This window comes from Pagrus pagrus, assembly GCF_965226575.1.
Source record: "Pagrus pagrus genome assembly, chromosome: 8".
Taxonomy (NCBI): Eukaryota; Metazoa; Chordata; class Actinopteri; order Spariformes; family Sparidae; genus Pagrus; species Pagrus pagrus.
In genome coordinates this window covers 25,935,359-25,947,679 of record NC_140192.1, presented here as the reverse complement: position 1 = coordinate 25,947,679, position 12,321 = coordinate 25,935,359, and the positions used below count along the sequence as shown (strand labels likewise).

Sequence of the window (12,321 nt, the reverse complement as noted above, 5' to 3'; positions counted from 1 at the left end):
ACTTTTTTCGGAATTTCGCCTGGGAATGACACCTTACGTCCTGTATCACACAGAGTGTTGTGTGCCTGATATATGTTTTTGACGACTCGCATCTGGTGCATCCTCACTTGTAATTTGTGAGATTATTTTTTGTCATCATGTGTACAGAGTGAAATCAAAAGTGAACTTTGACTTTTTTTTTTTTTTTTTATCCAAACCATGATCTTTTCCTAAACCTAACCAGGTATTTTTGCTGCAACTTAAAACTGAAAATATTCTTTTAAATACCTGAAAACAATAAATTCACTAAGTCTAAAAGTAAAAATGAATACCTGTACCTACACTGGGGACACAATGATAATAGTCTTTGTCCATTTTTATACCATATCAACTGACTTCTTAAAGGCTTTCTTCTCGTAAAACCACTCAAATGGTCCTATAAGGCAGACTATCACTCTCCATGCGAGTATATGTGAGTTCAGATACACAAATGAAAACAACACACGCACACAAAACAACATGCACAATGGTCACAAATGGACCCTGAGAGTGCACCCTGCTGACCAGCAGATGCTAAATTAAGGGCACTGAAGAAAGAAATCTGAAAAAAACATCTAGACATCCTCTAGAAAACAGCTATTCTCATTCAGGACCAAATCATCACAGTCTTTGAACTGTTTATTAAACTGCATAGTGAGTAGTGGTTGCCTCCAGCTGAACACTGACCTGACTGATTCATCCTGGTGTGAGTGAGTGAGTGTTTTGCCTTCACTCTGTCTCCTCTTGAGATGAACCGCTCTGCTCCCTGTGGACAGGACCCAGCAAACAAATAAGATTTGGAATGGTTTTCAGGGTGTGTAACATCAGCCTTTGCTCGGGGCACGTTGGGTGGTCAGTGCATGTGACCTTCTCATAGCGGGGCTCCCTAACCCCCATCCATCCCTATTAGAGTACACTTATCAGGGACAGCAGCCAGAGTGACACACTCCCAGCTGGGCTTCCCTGGAGAAAATACTGTGCAGTGTGGGGAAAGATCCCCACGGTGCACTGAGGTGTGTGTGTGTGTGTTGCAAGTATGGGTGTGTGTGGACTTGTTCTCTGCAGATAGGACCCTGTGACTCTGAGATATGCACAGGCTCATTAATTAGAGCCTCTCATTATCCCCCCTCAGGCTCCAGACACTTAATCAACACCAAGCTCCAAGTAAGACACACGCATGCATGTACTTACACACACACACACACACACACACACACACACACACACACACACACACACACACACTCTCACATGCACACACCCTTGTGCACACCCCTCTCACATAGTCCACAGCAGGCTAAATTTTGACACAACATCATCCAAGAATGGAGCCCTGTAAGAGAGGTGAATGAATGAATGAATGCTGATGAGGGTTATTTGTTTTCAGTGATGTACGGCACAACAGAGCGGCTGTGTGTCATTGCCGTTTAACACTTTTATTATTATAATGTTGTTAGGCATTTTAAAACAAATTCATCCATCTGCCATGTCTTAGTGGGGAGGCAATCTGTCAAACACTGTGAATTATATTCTTATGTTATAAATTTCCGTGCTGGAAATTTAATAAATTAGTTGCAAGGCCCTTATGAATAATAATCACAATATTAATGATAATATGTGTTCTTCAGTATTCACAGTACACACAGGTGCTTGCATATCGCTATGTGCATATGTCTGTGCATGTGACATCAGGGTACATATCTCTGTGCTCTCGCTGTGGAATTTATTGCTTTGAAACTCCAGCCCTTGTAATTAAAAGGCCGCTGTTTATTCAAACAGGGGACAGATAGCACACAGCGACACTCCAGTGTCGTGACTTAAGAGCCAGAGCCTGTGAAAACAAATTACCCTCAGACATTCAGGAGAGCTTTTTGGAGTGTTGCTCCTCTGTGGGCTTTTCAAAAACCTTCCTGACAGTCCTCATTTTTTCAAACAGCTTCCGTTACTATCGTGTGGGTGATGCACTTTTTACATCATGTGGACTAATAAACAGGCAAGCCCACAGATAGAAACAGGCAAATGTTCAGCAGTAGCACACATCAGATAGGATGGTTTCATGTAGAGAGATTTCAGTGAGACATTAAACTTCACAAGTTGCACAAAGCTTTCTAATTTTTTTTTTAATATCTTAAGTGTAACTGATTTGCTGGAGGCTAAATAAGAGTTTTTAAACTGCTGCAGTTTCAAGGTACAAACCAAACTAAAATGTGTTCCTTGTGGAGAAAAAAATAACTGTTACAAGGACAAATTACTAGAATTAATTCCTAACGGGTTACTGGTAGCTTTAAAAGATATTTTCCTTCACGCTGCTCAGTCTAAAGTATTCTTAACAAACCGCAAAATAAGCCACGTTTTCCTCTTTGTGTCAGTTGTACTTAATGAGTGACACTGACTGTGACTTTGGAAAGACGGTTCTCAGTCCTGAGGTATCCTGCAGAAGGGTGATGAACATTTTACATTTAACATGAGTCAGCCTTTATTTTTGTGCAAGAGAAAAACCTATAGACTAACCAAACTCATCTTTGTGAAATCAGCCCGCCATCAAAACATACAGCAGAGACATTTTTGAGGGCATGATTGGCAAGAACAAGAAAAGGAAGCACAAACTTTTAAACCGGCTCCAAGTTGTGGAAAATGAAAGAGGGGGTTTTCGTTTTCCCTCTGAAGGCTGGAGTCTGATTTCCTGTGCGGCTCTGATTGGGAAAGCAGAGGCACGCACAGGGAGCCTGCTTCTGTATGGGGATGCCAGATGACAGGCTTCACTACGAACAGACTGTTGCTGAACAGCACACTGAAGTGGCCTTTGATTGATCATCAAACAGGCCTTTTATGAAACAATATCTTGTGTAAACCTGTTTTAGGTGCTGGGACTTTAATGTCTGAGTGTGAGCGTGCGGTTGAAAGAGAACATAAATGTAAATAGTATCTTAGAGCTGCGTTACTGGATGGAACACAGATCCAACAGGAGTCAGTGAGGACTAAAAGTAATCTATTATCAGGTGAGTCATACTGTAACATAAACAGCCCACCTCTTCTTTGACTACAAACATGTGCTTTGATCACAGTGTCCTTCTGTTTGGGTGCCAGCTGTGCATGTGGAGGTAGTGTAGTGTCAAGCATTTTGTTCATGTTCATCCATGTGGATTACCAAGTGTCTCATAGACTCTCTGTGCACAGCAGGCGTTTGTCCATAAGGCCATATGTCAGCCTGTCCCCCTCCTCCTACTTGTCTTTTGTTATCTGAGTGACCCTTAGGTGCACCGCGGACCCTGCTGACCCTGAACAGACACTGGCTTATTGACCAGCTCACAGCTCCATAGAGTCCATTACCTAAACCAATTTAAATCACAAGCTTATTGTATAAACTGATTTCACCTCACTTCTGTATCGACCTTTTTTTAATTCGCCTTTCTTTTACTCTGAGGGGACTCCTCATGAATAAACAATAATGTAGTTACTGTATTAATGCTGCTGTCACATATCCAGTGATGAATATTCTGGTTTGGGGTTCAGCACCAGTGTATCTGTTTTGATTGTCGATAGCTGTTTTCATTCTGTGACTGTGGCAGCAATTGTGGCGAGAGGTTTCTTCCCAGAATAACCTCTGTTTTGAATTGTATTCAGCCCACTTCCACAATTAATGACAAAAAGTCTAAAAGCTGCACATATTTCCTCACTCGGGCCAAACAGTGCCAAACAAAAATCCTTGGTGACGTTATGCGTCTGATGGCTGTGTGCAGTAAAATATTGCACAGCGTATGGTATGTGACAGCTGCTCTCAGAAGGAGGAAGCAGGGAAAATGTACATAAACAAGGCTTTAGTTGTCTCCAGCGTCCAAGGCTCAACATCCTTTGTGAATCGTGCCTTTTATGCAGGAATTCAGCTTACAATACTCACAAAAAGAAGGAGAGAAAGCATCTACTGATCACGGCAGCAAGTCACCGCAGCATTGCGAGTGTGATGTTATTTGAATATCTTTGCTCATTAACACCAGTTTAAAAACGTGATGAGCTGTTATTTCTCTTAGACCTGCTGAGCACCTGATCCACCTTGTCACCTTTCTTTATGTGTCAAGAAAAGTTGTAATGCAATATTTGTAGTGGTGTTGGCACGATACTGAAATTTCTAACTTCAATACAACACCTTGAAAAATGCTGATATTCGATACCATTTTCGATACCATTGGGGGAAATTGACACAATTAGGGCATGAAAGTTTTGATTTTTATTAAGCTATTTTAATTTTAATAAGCTATTAATACAATCTGAGAAATAGTTATTTGATATTTTCATATAAACAACCCATCCTCGAGGGAAATAAGGTCCCCAGAAGACTGTGACGCTAGCAAGGAAGCTACTTAGAAGGGTCAGGCTAATATAAACAAAGTAAAGTTTCCACTATGGGATATCAGAAATGGGATATTGCAGCTGGTACGGGTATATCAATACAGCAGAAAATTCATATTGAAACAATTTCAAATATTCAGTATTGATATGTATTGATATATTGATATTTTTGACACTAACACTAATCCATCATAAAGATCTGTGATCCCATAAGACATTTTAAGAGAAAAATATACAGTTTTTGTAAAACATTAAATCCTTAATTGGGATGTCATAGAAAGAATGTAATCACGCACTGGAGACAGTTTTGAAAAAATAAGGACATTTGGTTATGGTTTCATGACTGATGTTTCAACAGCCTTTGGATGACTGTATATGAACTATAGCACTTCATTATAGGTATTGCTACATGCTGAAATACAGTTTAAAGAACTAGTATGCAGAATTTAGTGCCATTGCGCCCTGAGGTCGTAGATTGCAACCAACTGAATACCCCTCACCTTACTGTCCCTACTGTGGCTGCTAACAATGCAAGATTGCCTCTCTGGAGCCAGTGTTTGGTTTGTCTGTGCTGGGCTACTGTAGAAACATGGCAGTGTATATGGGAGATGACCCTCTTCCTCTGTATATATACAGTAAATGACTCCTTATACACAAATGAAAACATAATCATGAATATTAAATTCAATGTCTGCCAATATGTTCCCCTAAATTCTACATACTGGACCTTTAAGTTGACTGACAACTTCCACTTTTTGGATGGAAGGGCAGCAAATCACCAAGCTGTAGTCCAGTACCCTGTCCTGTATGTACAGCATGTTGGACTGGTACAGCATGGTGGCACGCGGGTGGTGCCTGGAAAAGTGTCCTTGAGGAGCACACCACACCACAGCCTGTTTCCTGTCTGGACAGCAGCGTCAGCTTCGTGCGTAAATGTAAAGCGCACTTTTTTGGCAAATGTGTAGCCGGCGGCGCTATGACCCTGCTGCCTTCTGCCTGCTCAGCTCCTCAGCTCCAAGTCTGTTAACTGCGAGGCTGCAGGAGCGCAGGGAGGGAAGTCATCTGAGAGCCAGTCCAGTTTGTTGCTGTTGCAGGATTCAGGATATCCTTCCAGCTCCTCACAGAAATTCCAGGGATTTTTTTTTCTCTTGGTGGTTGTGCCCCCTCCTCCTCCTGAAAGTAGTCTCCCTGCTTGTCGCGCTGTCTCCGCCGGGCTGCGGTTGACTGTTTCTCCACGAATACTTCCCAAAGTGTGTTTCGGTCGCTGGAAAACGGGATTCGACCACTGTGATGAATATCTCTGCATTTTGGCGCACATTCCGTCGTCCGATCGTTTGCTGTGGATCGAAGAGCGCTGGACCTATGCTGTAGCCTACTAACAGGGACGACTTCGTGTCGAAAAAGTTCAAGAATACATTTTTCCTCATAATCTGTCTGGATTGGTCCTGGGGGCGCCGATCCTGCGTGCCGAGTGAGGAGGGAGTGGGTTCAAAGCGGACTCGCACTTTGGATTTACGCACAGGAACCTTTTCCCCCAAACATTGTCAGTCGACACCATGTGTCTCTGATTAAGTCTCCGGGCTCAACTGTGGATTTAACCGGTGTATGATTTGTGTTGACTGTGCTGTCTCCCCCCAAAATTGCCGCAAAGCTGAGACTCGCACATCATCATGCATCGCTTCTTGGAGAAAATCTGCTGCAAAATTGAGGGAAGTGGAGAGGCAGCATGACTTGCGCTCTGGATTTCTTTGAATCTACATTCCATTCTCATATAATATCTTAATGCTGTTCCATTTTGGTTTACAAATATGATGAAATGGCAGCCCCGGAAGAAGGTGAGTCTGGCTTTATATGTTTTTTGTTGTTGTTGTTGTTTTTGCAATTATGGCGATAAATAACGTGTCTGTGGTAGATCACAAGTTGGAAAGAAGGGGCTTGCTCACAGGCTGCTGCTCTTGCTATTCGTTTACTACAAATGTCAGAACCTACAGATACAGAACAGCGCTGTACTGAACTATGATTATAGAGGCTATAACGGTAAATAAGTTTACAGTGTGATCTTAATCGCTGTTTTTACCTCCTTTTCTCTCTGTCTGTTTAAATGATTATTAGAGAGACAGGAATCAGTTGCTGGGCACTGCACTGTATACCACCTATACTATAGTTGCATAGTAATAGAGTAAAATGTGTTACTGTGTTAATCTGTTACACTCTGGCCTGTGTTTTGTATGTTCTGGAGCCTCCAACAGTAAGACAGGCCTACATTCTTTATCTGGACTAATCAAGACATCAGTGATTAATGTCTACTTCGTCAATATCTGGAGTTGTGAGACTTAACAGTGTTGAACCTGTGTCCTGTTTCAGAATAGAGCACAGCCTTTTGAGGTTGGACTATAAAGAGTGAATGAAACATTACACCTCAGCCGTATTTTAACCAGAAAGTTTCAGAATGAACAGGCACCTCATCTTTTAGAGGAGAGGACTGAGAGGTCTGTGTTGTTTCTTGTTTCCACAGTTAGACATTAGTTTTCTTAGATTGCAATTTTATTCAGCATGCCTTCTCCTATTGCTCCAGTTTCGTAGCCTTGGAGTATTACAACATGGAAAATATGTGAAAATCATCCGGGGTCTATAAAAAATGGTAGCACTAAAATGCCTATGGTTAGGATTTTTACCAGCAGGGGGCACTTGTCTGACAAGAAGCAGCCTTGTAGAGTGGGCTTTACACTGGTGACAGAAAAATGAAAGGATGAGCAACACATTTCTTTCCTCTATTAAGCGTTTTGCATCATTCTAAACCTTCTTCCTCTCATAAAGACTGTGCAACTGCAGCATCAACATTTGCAGGATTTTCTTCCTTTTGGCTCAGATATTTCAGCTGAGACATGATGATGGTGTTTCGTCTTCACACGAGTTACCAGTACCAGAAGAAGTGTAACCCCTACTACAGGCACTGGTAGTAGTGGAAACCCACTCTAATGCGTGTGATCTTTGCCATCTCTCTGCCAGAATTGATTTCTGTATGCCGTTTGTTCCACACCAAGTGTCATTAATGTGGATAATCTCATCCTGAAAGATGAGATGAAAGTAAATGATGGAAACCAAGCTCCTTAACGGCGAATTATCAGCAGAGAAAATAAAAGCCGTGAGCATGCCTTAATGATTTGTACAGCTGTGCAGTGTATCTGCCAGAATCATCCGTGAGACCCCCCTTTGAGGACTAAAAGCCTTTCCTCACTGCAGGAATTGATTCCCAGCCACACTGCAGTCATATGTGCTCAACCTGAAAAAATCCAGAAAGTAACACTGTCCTTCACATGTAGATTCCCTTTTCATCACTTATTTAACTAAGGTGACTCATTTCAGTGGCTCTCATCAAGGAGGGAAATGGTTTCTCTGTGTGATGTTGATTAATGAACCTGTTGGGGATGCCAGATGCATCACCATGAACATGAGCACCTAGAGTAAAAAACACACAGAGCAGCCCATGTTCGTTTAAATTGCTGTACACTTGTATGTGCATGCTTCTGACAGTGTCCTTCACCGTAACTCAGGTTCAATGCCATCGATGTCCTCTGCTGTGATCACATATTGAACATGGCATGCAGGAAAAAGGAATAAATACAGCCATTGTGCTCCACATTGTAAAGAAACTGATTTCTGTAGAATGCAGTGTTCTCTGTGGAAGGTGTGCACATATGAAATGTCACAAAAGATCCTTGAATTTTCCTAGTGTGGCTTCTTATTTATCTGCTTTTCAATCTGTTGCCTTACTCCACTTCTAGTTCGGCGGGAATCAATAGAAAGGGTAGGAGAATCGAATTGATTCAGGCTGAGTGTCCTGTCCACCTCTTTATAATGGATTACACTAATGAGTCAAAATTCCAAATCTGTGATGTTGAAGAGAAGCGAGAGCAATTCCCCTAATGCTGCTGGCGGATAGCTTATCAGTTCTGGGAAGAGATGGAGAGTGAAATCTTTTTTCACAGGGGATTCGTGTGATTTACTTTCTTTTTCTGCAATTTTGGTGGAGCTGCTCAGACCGCCTGAGTCGATTCAGAAAGAGTGTCTATTACACAATGTTAAAATGTGGAAGAGGAGACATGTGAGTAAAGGCTGCCATAACACGGGTGTCTGATAATGGTCAGATAAGTCTGTCCAGAGACAATCAATGTTTTCGGGAGATATAGCTTTTTCCTGATGGGTTTAAAAGCCAAGTGCAACAATCCACAGGTAACTCCTTTCCTTTTAAAGTGAAGAGGCGCTTATTTTTAGTGTTTGTGAGGCCCAGGAATTCTAACATCACTCTTGCTGTGCCTGATGGCATAAATGGGGTAGCTGGCTGGGGGGTTAATGGGGCCTCAAAAATATGAACATTGCCTGTAGGTAACATTGAGTCAGGTAAGAGATGGCAGTGTGCCTTAAAGATATAATGGAACCTTTTGTAATTTAAAATGTCTAAAAATGACTACACCTTTGTTATATATTTCATTAGTTGTGTACTTATATTGTCCCAAATGTTTTCACGAATGTTCAAACCCATGTAACCCAAGGTAAAGGTGTGTTTCATTTAGTCGCCTGTTGCTATAACTTTTGGGGAAACACCGGATGATAGGCCAGAGAGTGAGGAAGGAAGTTGGTGAACGAGAGCTAACGTAAGGTGGATAAAACTTTAATACAGGACCTCATCTGTGTACATTTCTGCCTGAGTCACGTCTGATAGATTTCCATCAGCAATGATGGTTGTTTAACAATGAAGACAACAACTCCCATGATTTCATGCTATTTCGCAATATTGTCGGACTACGTCTTTTGTTTTCAGTGTTTTGATTGAGAGGCCACTAGTGGAAAAAAAATGAATAGAATGAAAGAAAGCCACCATGCTTAGAAAATTTAGAACCTGTGAGATTGTTGACTAACAAACACTGTTTTTTGTGTCTTCGTATATTGTGTTATGTACAAATGGGGACAGAGGGGCAGAAACATGGTCAACGCAAGTACGTAAAGGCAGATGCAATGCAGATTGACGTTTATTACATCAACTTCTGTGTAACAGTGCACGTTGAATCATCACTGGGGACAGGTTTGTGCCAGCTGGACCAGGCATTGTCATTTGTGCTCATGTACTTGTGTGGACACTGTTTCTACCCTGTTTCGGACATTAATTATTTACTCCAGTAGTTTGGCAAGTTTCTTCAAGACTTCTACCTGTCTGTATCAGACACTGAGGTCCGCTGTGGTTTTCCATGAATTTCTTTTTAGCAACAGCCGAAAAACATTCCATGGCTGTCTTTTGCTGCCAGATGTGTTTTTAAGTCATCATCACATATTATCTCGAGCAGAAGTACTCTCAACCTGTTAATATGTTGGGTGGTCTCATATTACGGAGCCAACCTCTACATTCTGAGTTCACATTATGCCTTGCGGCGGTCTGACAAAGTCAGAAGGAAGGGACTGTTTGTTTTTGTGGATGTGCCAGATGTTTCTGTGGGTTCCACACAGTTGACAAGAAGCCTTCTCACCTGAGAGGGACAGGATGCTCTGCTCATGTTTCTGTGGCCAGACACACTGGGCGCTCAGACTTTACCATCAGCAGGCGCCCTCTTACATCTCTGACCATGTTCATTGGCTTTTCACCTCAGGGAGTTTCTCATGCTGCTTTTCCTCTTTGATTCGGTATTATTTATGAGCTCTGGTGGGGGAAAGGGCTATCTCTCCCCCCAGCGCTCCATCAGTCCATGTGACGTCTCCTGGCTGGCAGCAGCACAGCAGTTTTGGAATACATTTACAGCAAGGGAAAACCCGTCAGAATGTGAAGGCAAGCGCTAGAAGACACACATCTGAGGGAAGAAAGCGGGCAAGGCTGTCGGTGGGGGAAGGAGTCACTTGGGAGAACCTGAGAGTGCTGGACAAAGATTGAGATACATCAGGGAACAAATGAATGGGGGCTAGATTGTACGATTGTAGGAAATAAGGAGATAGATGGGTGGATATTGAGGAGAAGAAATGGAATTGCTGTCGAGCTTTAGACTGATAGAATTTGAGATGGTTGGAATTCAACAAAGTGAGAGAAAATGGGAAAGGGTTGGAGGCTAGAGAATAAGATGGTGCAGGAGATTTGGAGTTTCGGAGTGAGAGGCCCTAGAGTGATGCAGCAGGGATAATTAATGATAGGGAGTGATAGCACCTGCTGTTCCTGATGCTGCGCTGTATTTACGGCCCAGCATGCCGAGCGGAACGGGATGCGGCTGCGTGGCCAGCCTCCTGGCCCATCCTCCTGGGATGGATAGGGGTGGGGGCGGGGGATTGGCTCAGGTAAGGAGGGGGTTGCGTGGGGAACAGCGACTCAGCAATACAGTGGAAATTTATGTGCTGTACTCGCTCTGTTAATCCCAGTCCACCACCTCCCATTGGGAGAACTGGACATAGATGGAGGACAGAAAGAAGAGCTCCCTGGAATCCAAGGCCTCCCTTGCTCTTTCTCTGACGCAGTGGTCTGCAGTACGCATAGGCTGCAGGCATATGCCCTGTAAGGCACTCTTGGGAGTCCACTGTCAAATACAACAGGAGAAACAATAGAGACAATAGTGACTGGGCCATCCTGCTCCCATTTATCCTCATTGCTGGGACCTGCACATTTCACTGTGAGTGTGGAGATGGATTTTTGGATAGCAAGTGGTAAATGCAAAGATTGATTTATGTGTACAACAGTCCATTTGCAATGTGTTCCTCCAAGCCTCAGAGCACTCATTTCTGATTTGATTCAGCTTTCCTTTACCCCCCAGTGCTTCTGTTCGAGCAAATGGAGCTCTGTTTGAGTTTATTGAGGTCATTGTTCCAGGGGTGTGGTCAGCTGCTCTCAGGGCTCAGGAGGTGCCTGCCTCTGGGTGCCTCGGCAGGGAATAAAGCGGACCTGACTTGATGGACCACATCAATAGAACACATTTCCTTGTTCTATGAGGTGGAACAGTCCTCTGCAGGACTTAAGCTCTATTCTTTTCAGTCTTTTCCTTTGTTAAGCTTCTGTATTATGTACTCAGTCTTGCATATTATGAAGAGAGCCAGTGTTTCAGACTTAAGCTGGCTAAGATATGTTTTGAATATGGGCTGACAATGGCACAAGGGACACATCTCTTCAGCATATGGCCTGAAAAACATGCATACTTTTCTCAGTTTCACAACATTTATCAGACTACAGCTGCCAAGACCGCAGTTCCTACATTCCTTTGTAACTCCACACTGGACTGGTTCCAGTGGGTTGGGCGTAGTATCAGCTCTGTCTTCAGGCCCTGCAGCTGTCTCCATCCAACGCAGTGCTGTGTGTTGTGACAGACATTCACTGCTAGTGTGTTCTAAAGGCCTGTGATCCAGCCTGGATGGAGACGTGTGAAGAGCATCACTAATACCACCCTGCCTCATGCTGACGCCCCTAAATCCCACTAATTCCATCTCTTCTTTTGTCAGAGATGGGATTCATAAGCCCTTCTTTGAAGGCTCAATTTTCCAGGAGTGTGTCCATGGCTTAGCTGTAGCCTGGACTAGACATTCCTTTCCCTGGATTGACAGTCCGGTCTGGCACCTGACTGGTCACTACAGTATCTAGTCGTGGAGTAGATTATTGATGACTATTGACTGTGAAAAAAACTGAGTCAATTAACCCCTGAATCTTCATGACCACTGCCCACTTGGATAAATGGCACGTAGTGCAATAGAATAGCAAACAAGATTAGTCTGAGTCTCGCTCCCTTTCAGTCTTAAAGGAGAAGGTGCTGTGCAATGTTTTTGCAGTCAAACAGTGTAGCAGAGACACACACAAACGGCCTTAGCAGAGTTCGTCTCCAGGGGTCACAGGAACAACAAAGCCCAGAGCAGATTGTTTTAGTTCCCCTTGCCGTCACTCTGGCCTGTCTGGCCCTGCCTCTCCTTACTTTTCCTGCCATGCTGAATGTGGCAAGG

At 43.2% G+C, this 12,321-nt stretch overlaps 1 protein-coding gene across 4 annotated transcripts in view; it reads left to right on the top strand.

Moving 5' to 3' along the window:
• The window catches only part of LOC311261987 (tetratricopeptide repeat protein 28-like), a 199,026-nt gene that overhangs the window by 62,894 nt on the left and 123,811 nt on the right, over positions 1-12,321 (top strand). The window contains exon 1 of one of the 4 annotated variants that reach the window (XM_084361065.1): positions 5,428-6,200. The exons of the other annotated variants lie outside the window; for them this stretch is intronic. Coding sequence (XP_084217191.1) covers positions 6,174-6,200 — 27 coding nt within the window. The 5' untranslated portion in view covers positions 5,428-6,173. Of the gene's footprint in view, positions 1-5,427; positions 6,201-12,321 lie in introns of those variants that run through there. 4 annotated transcript variants of the gene reach the window in all.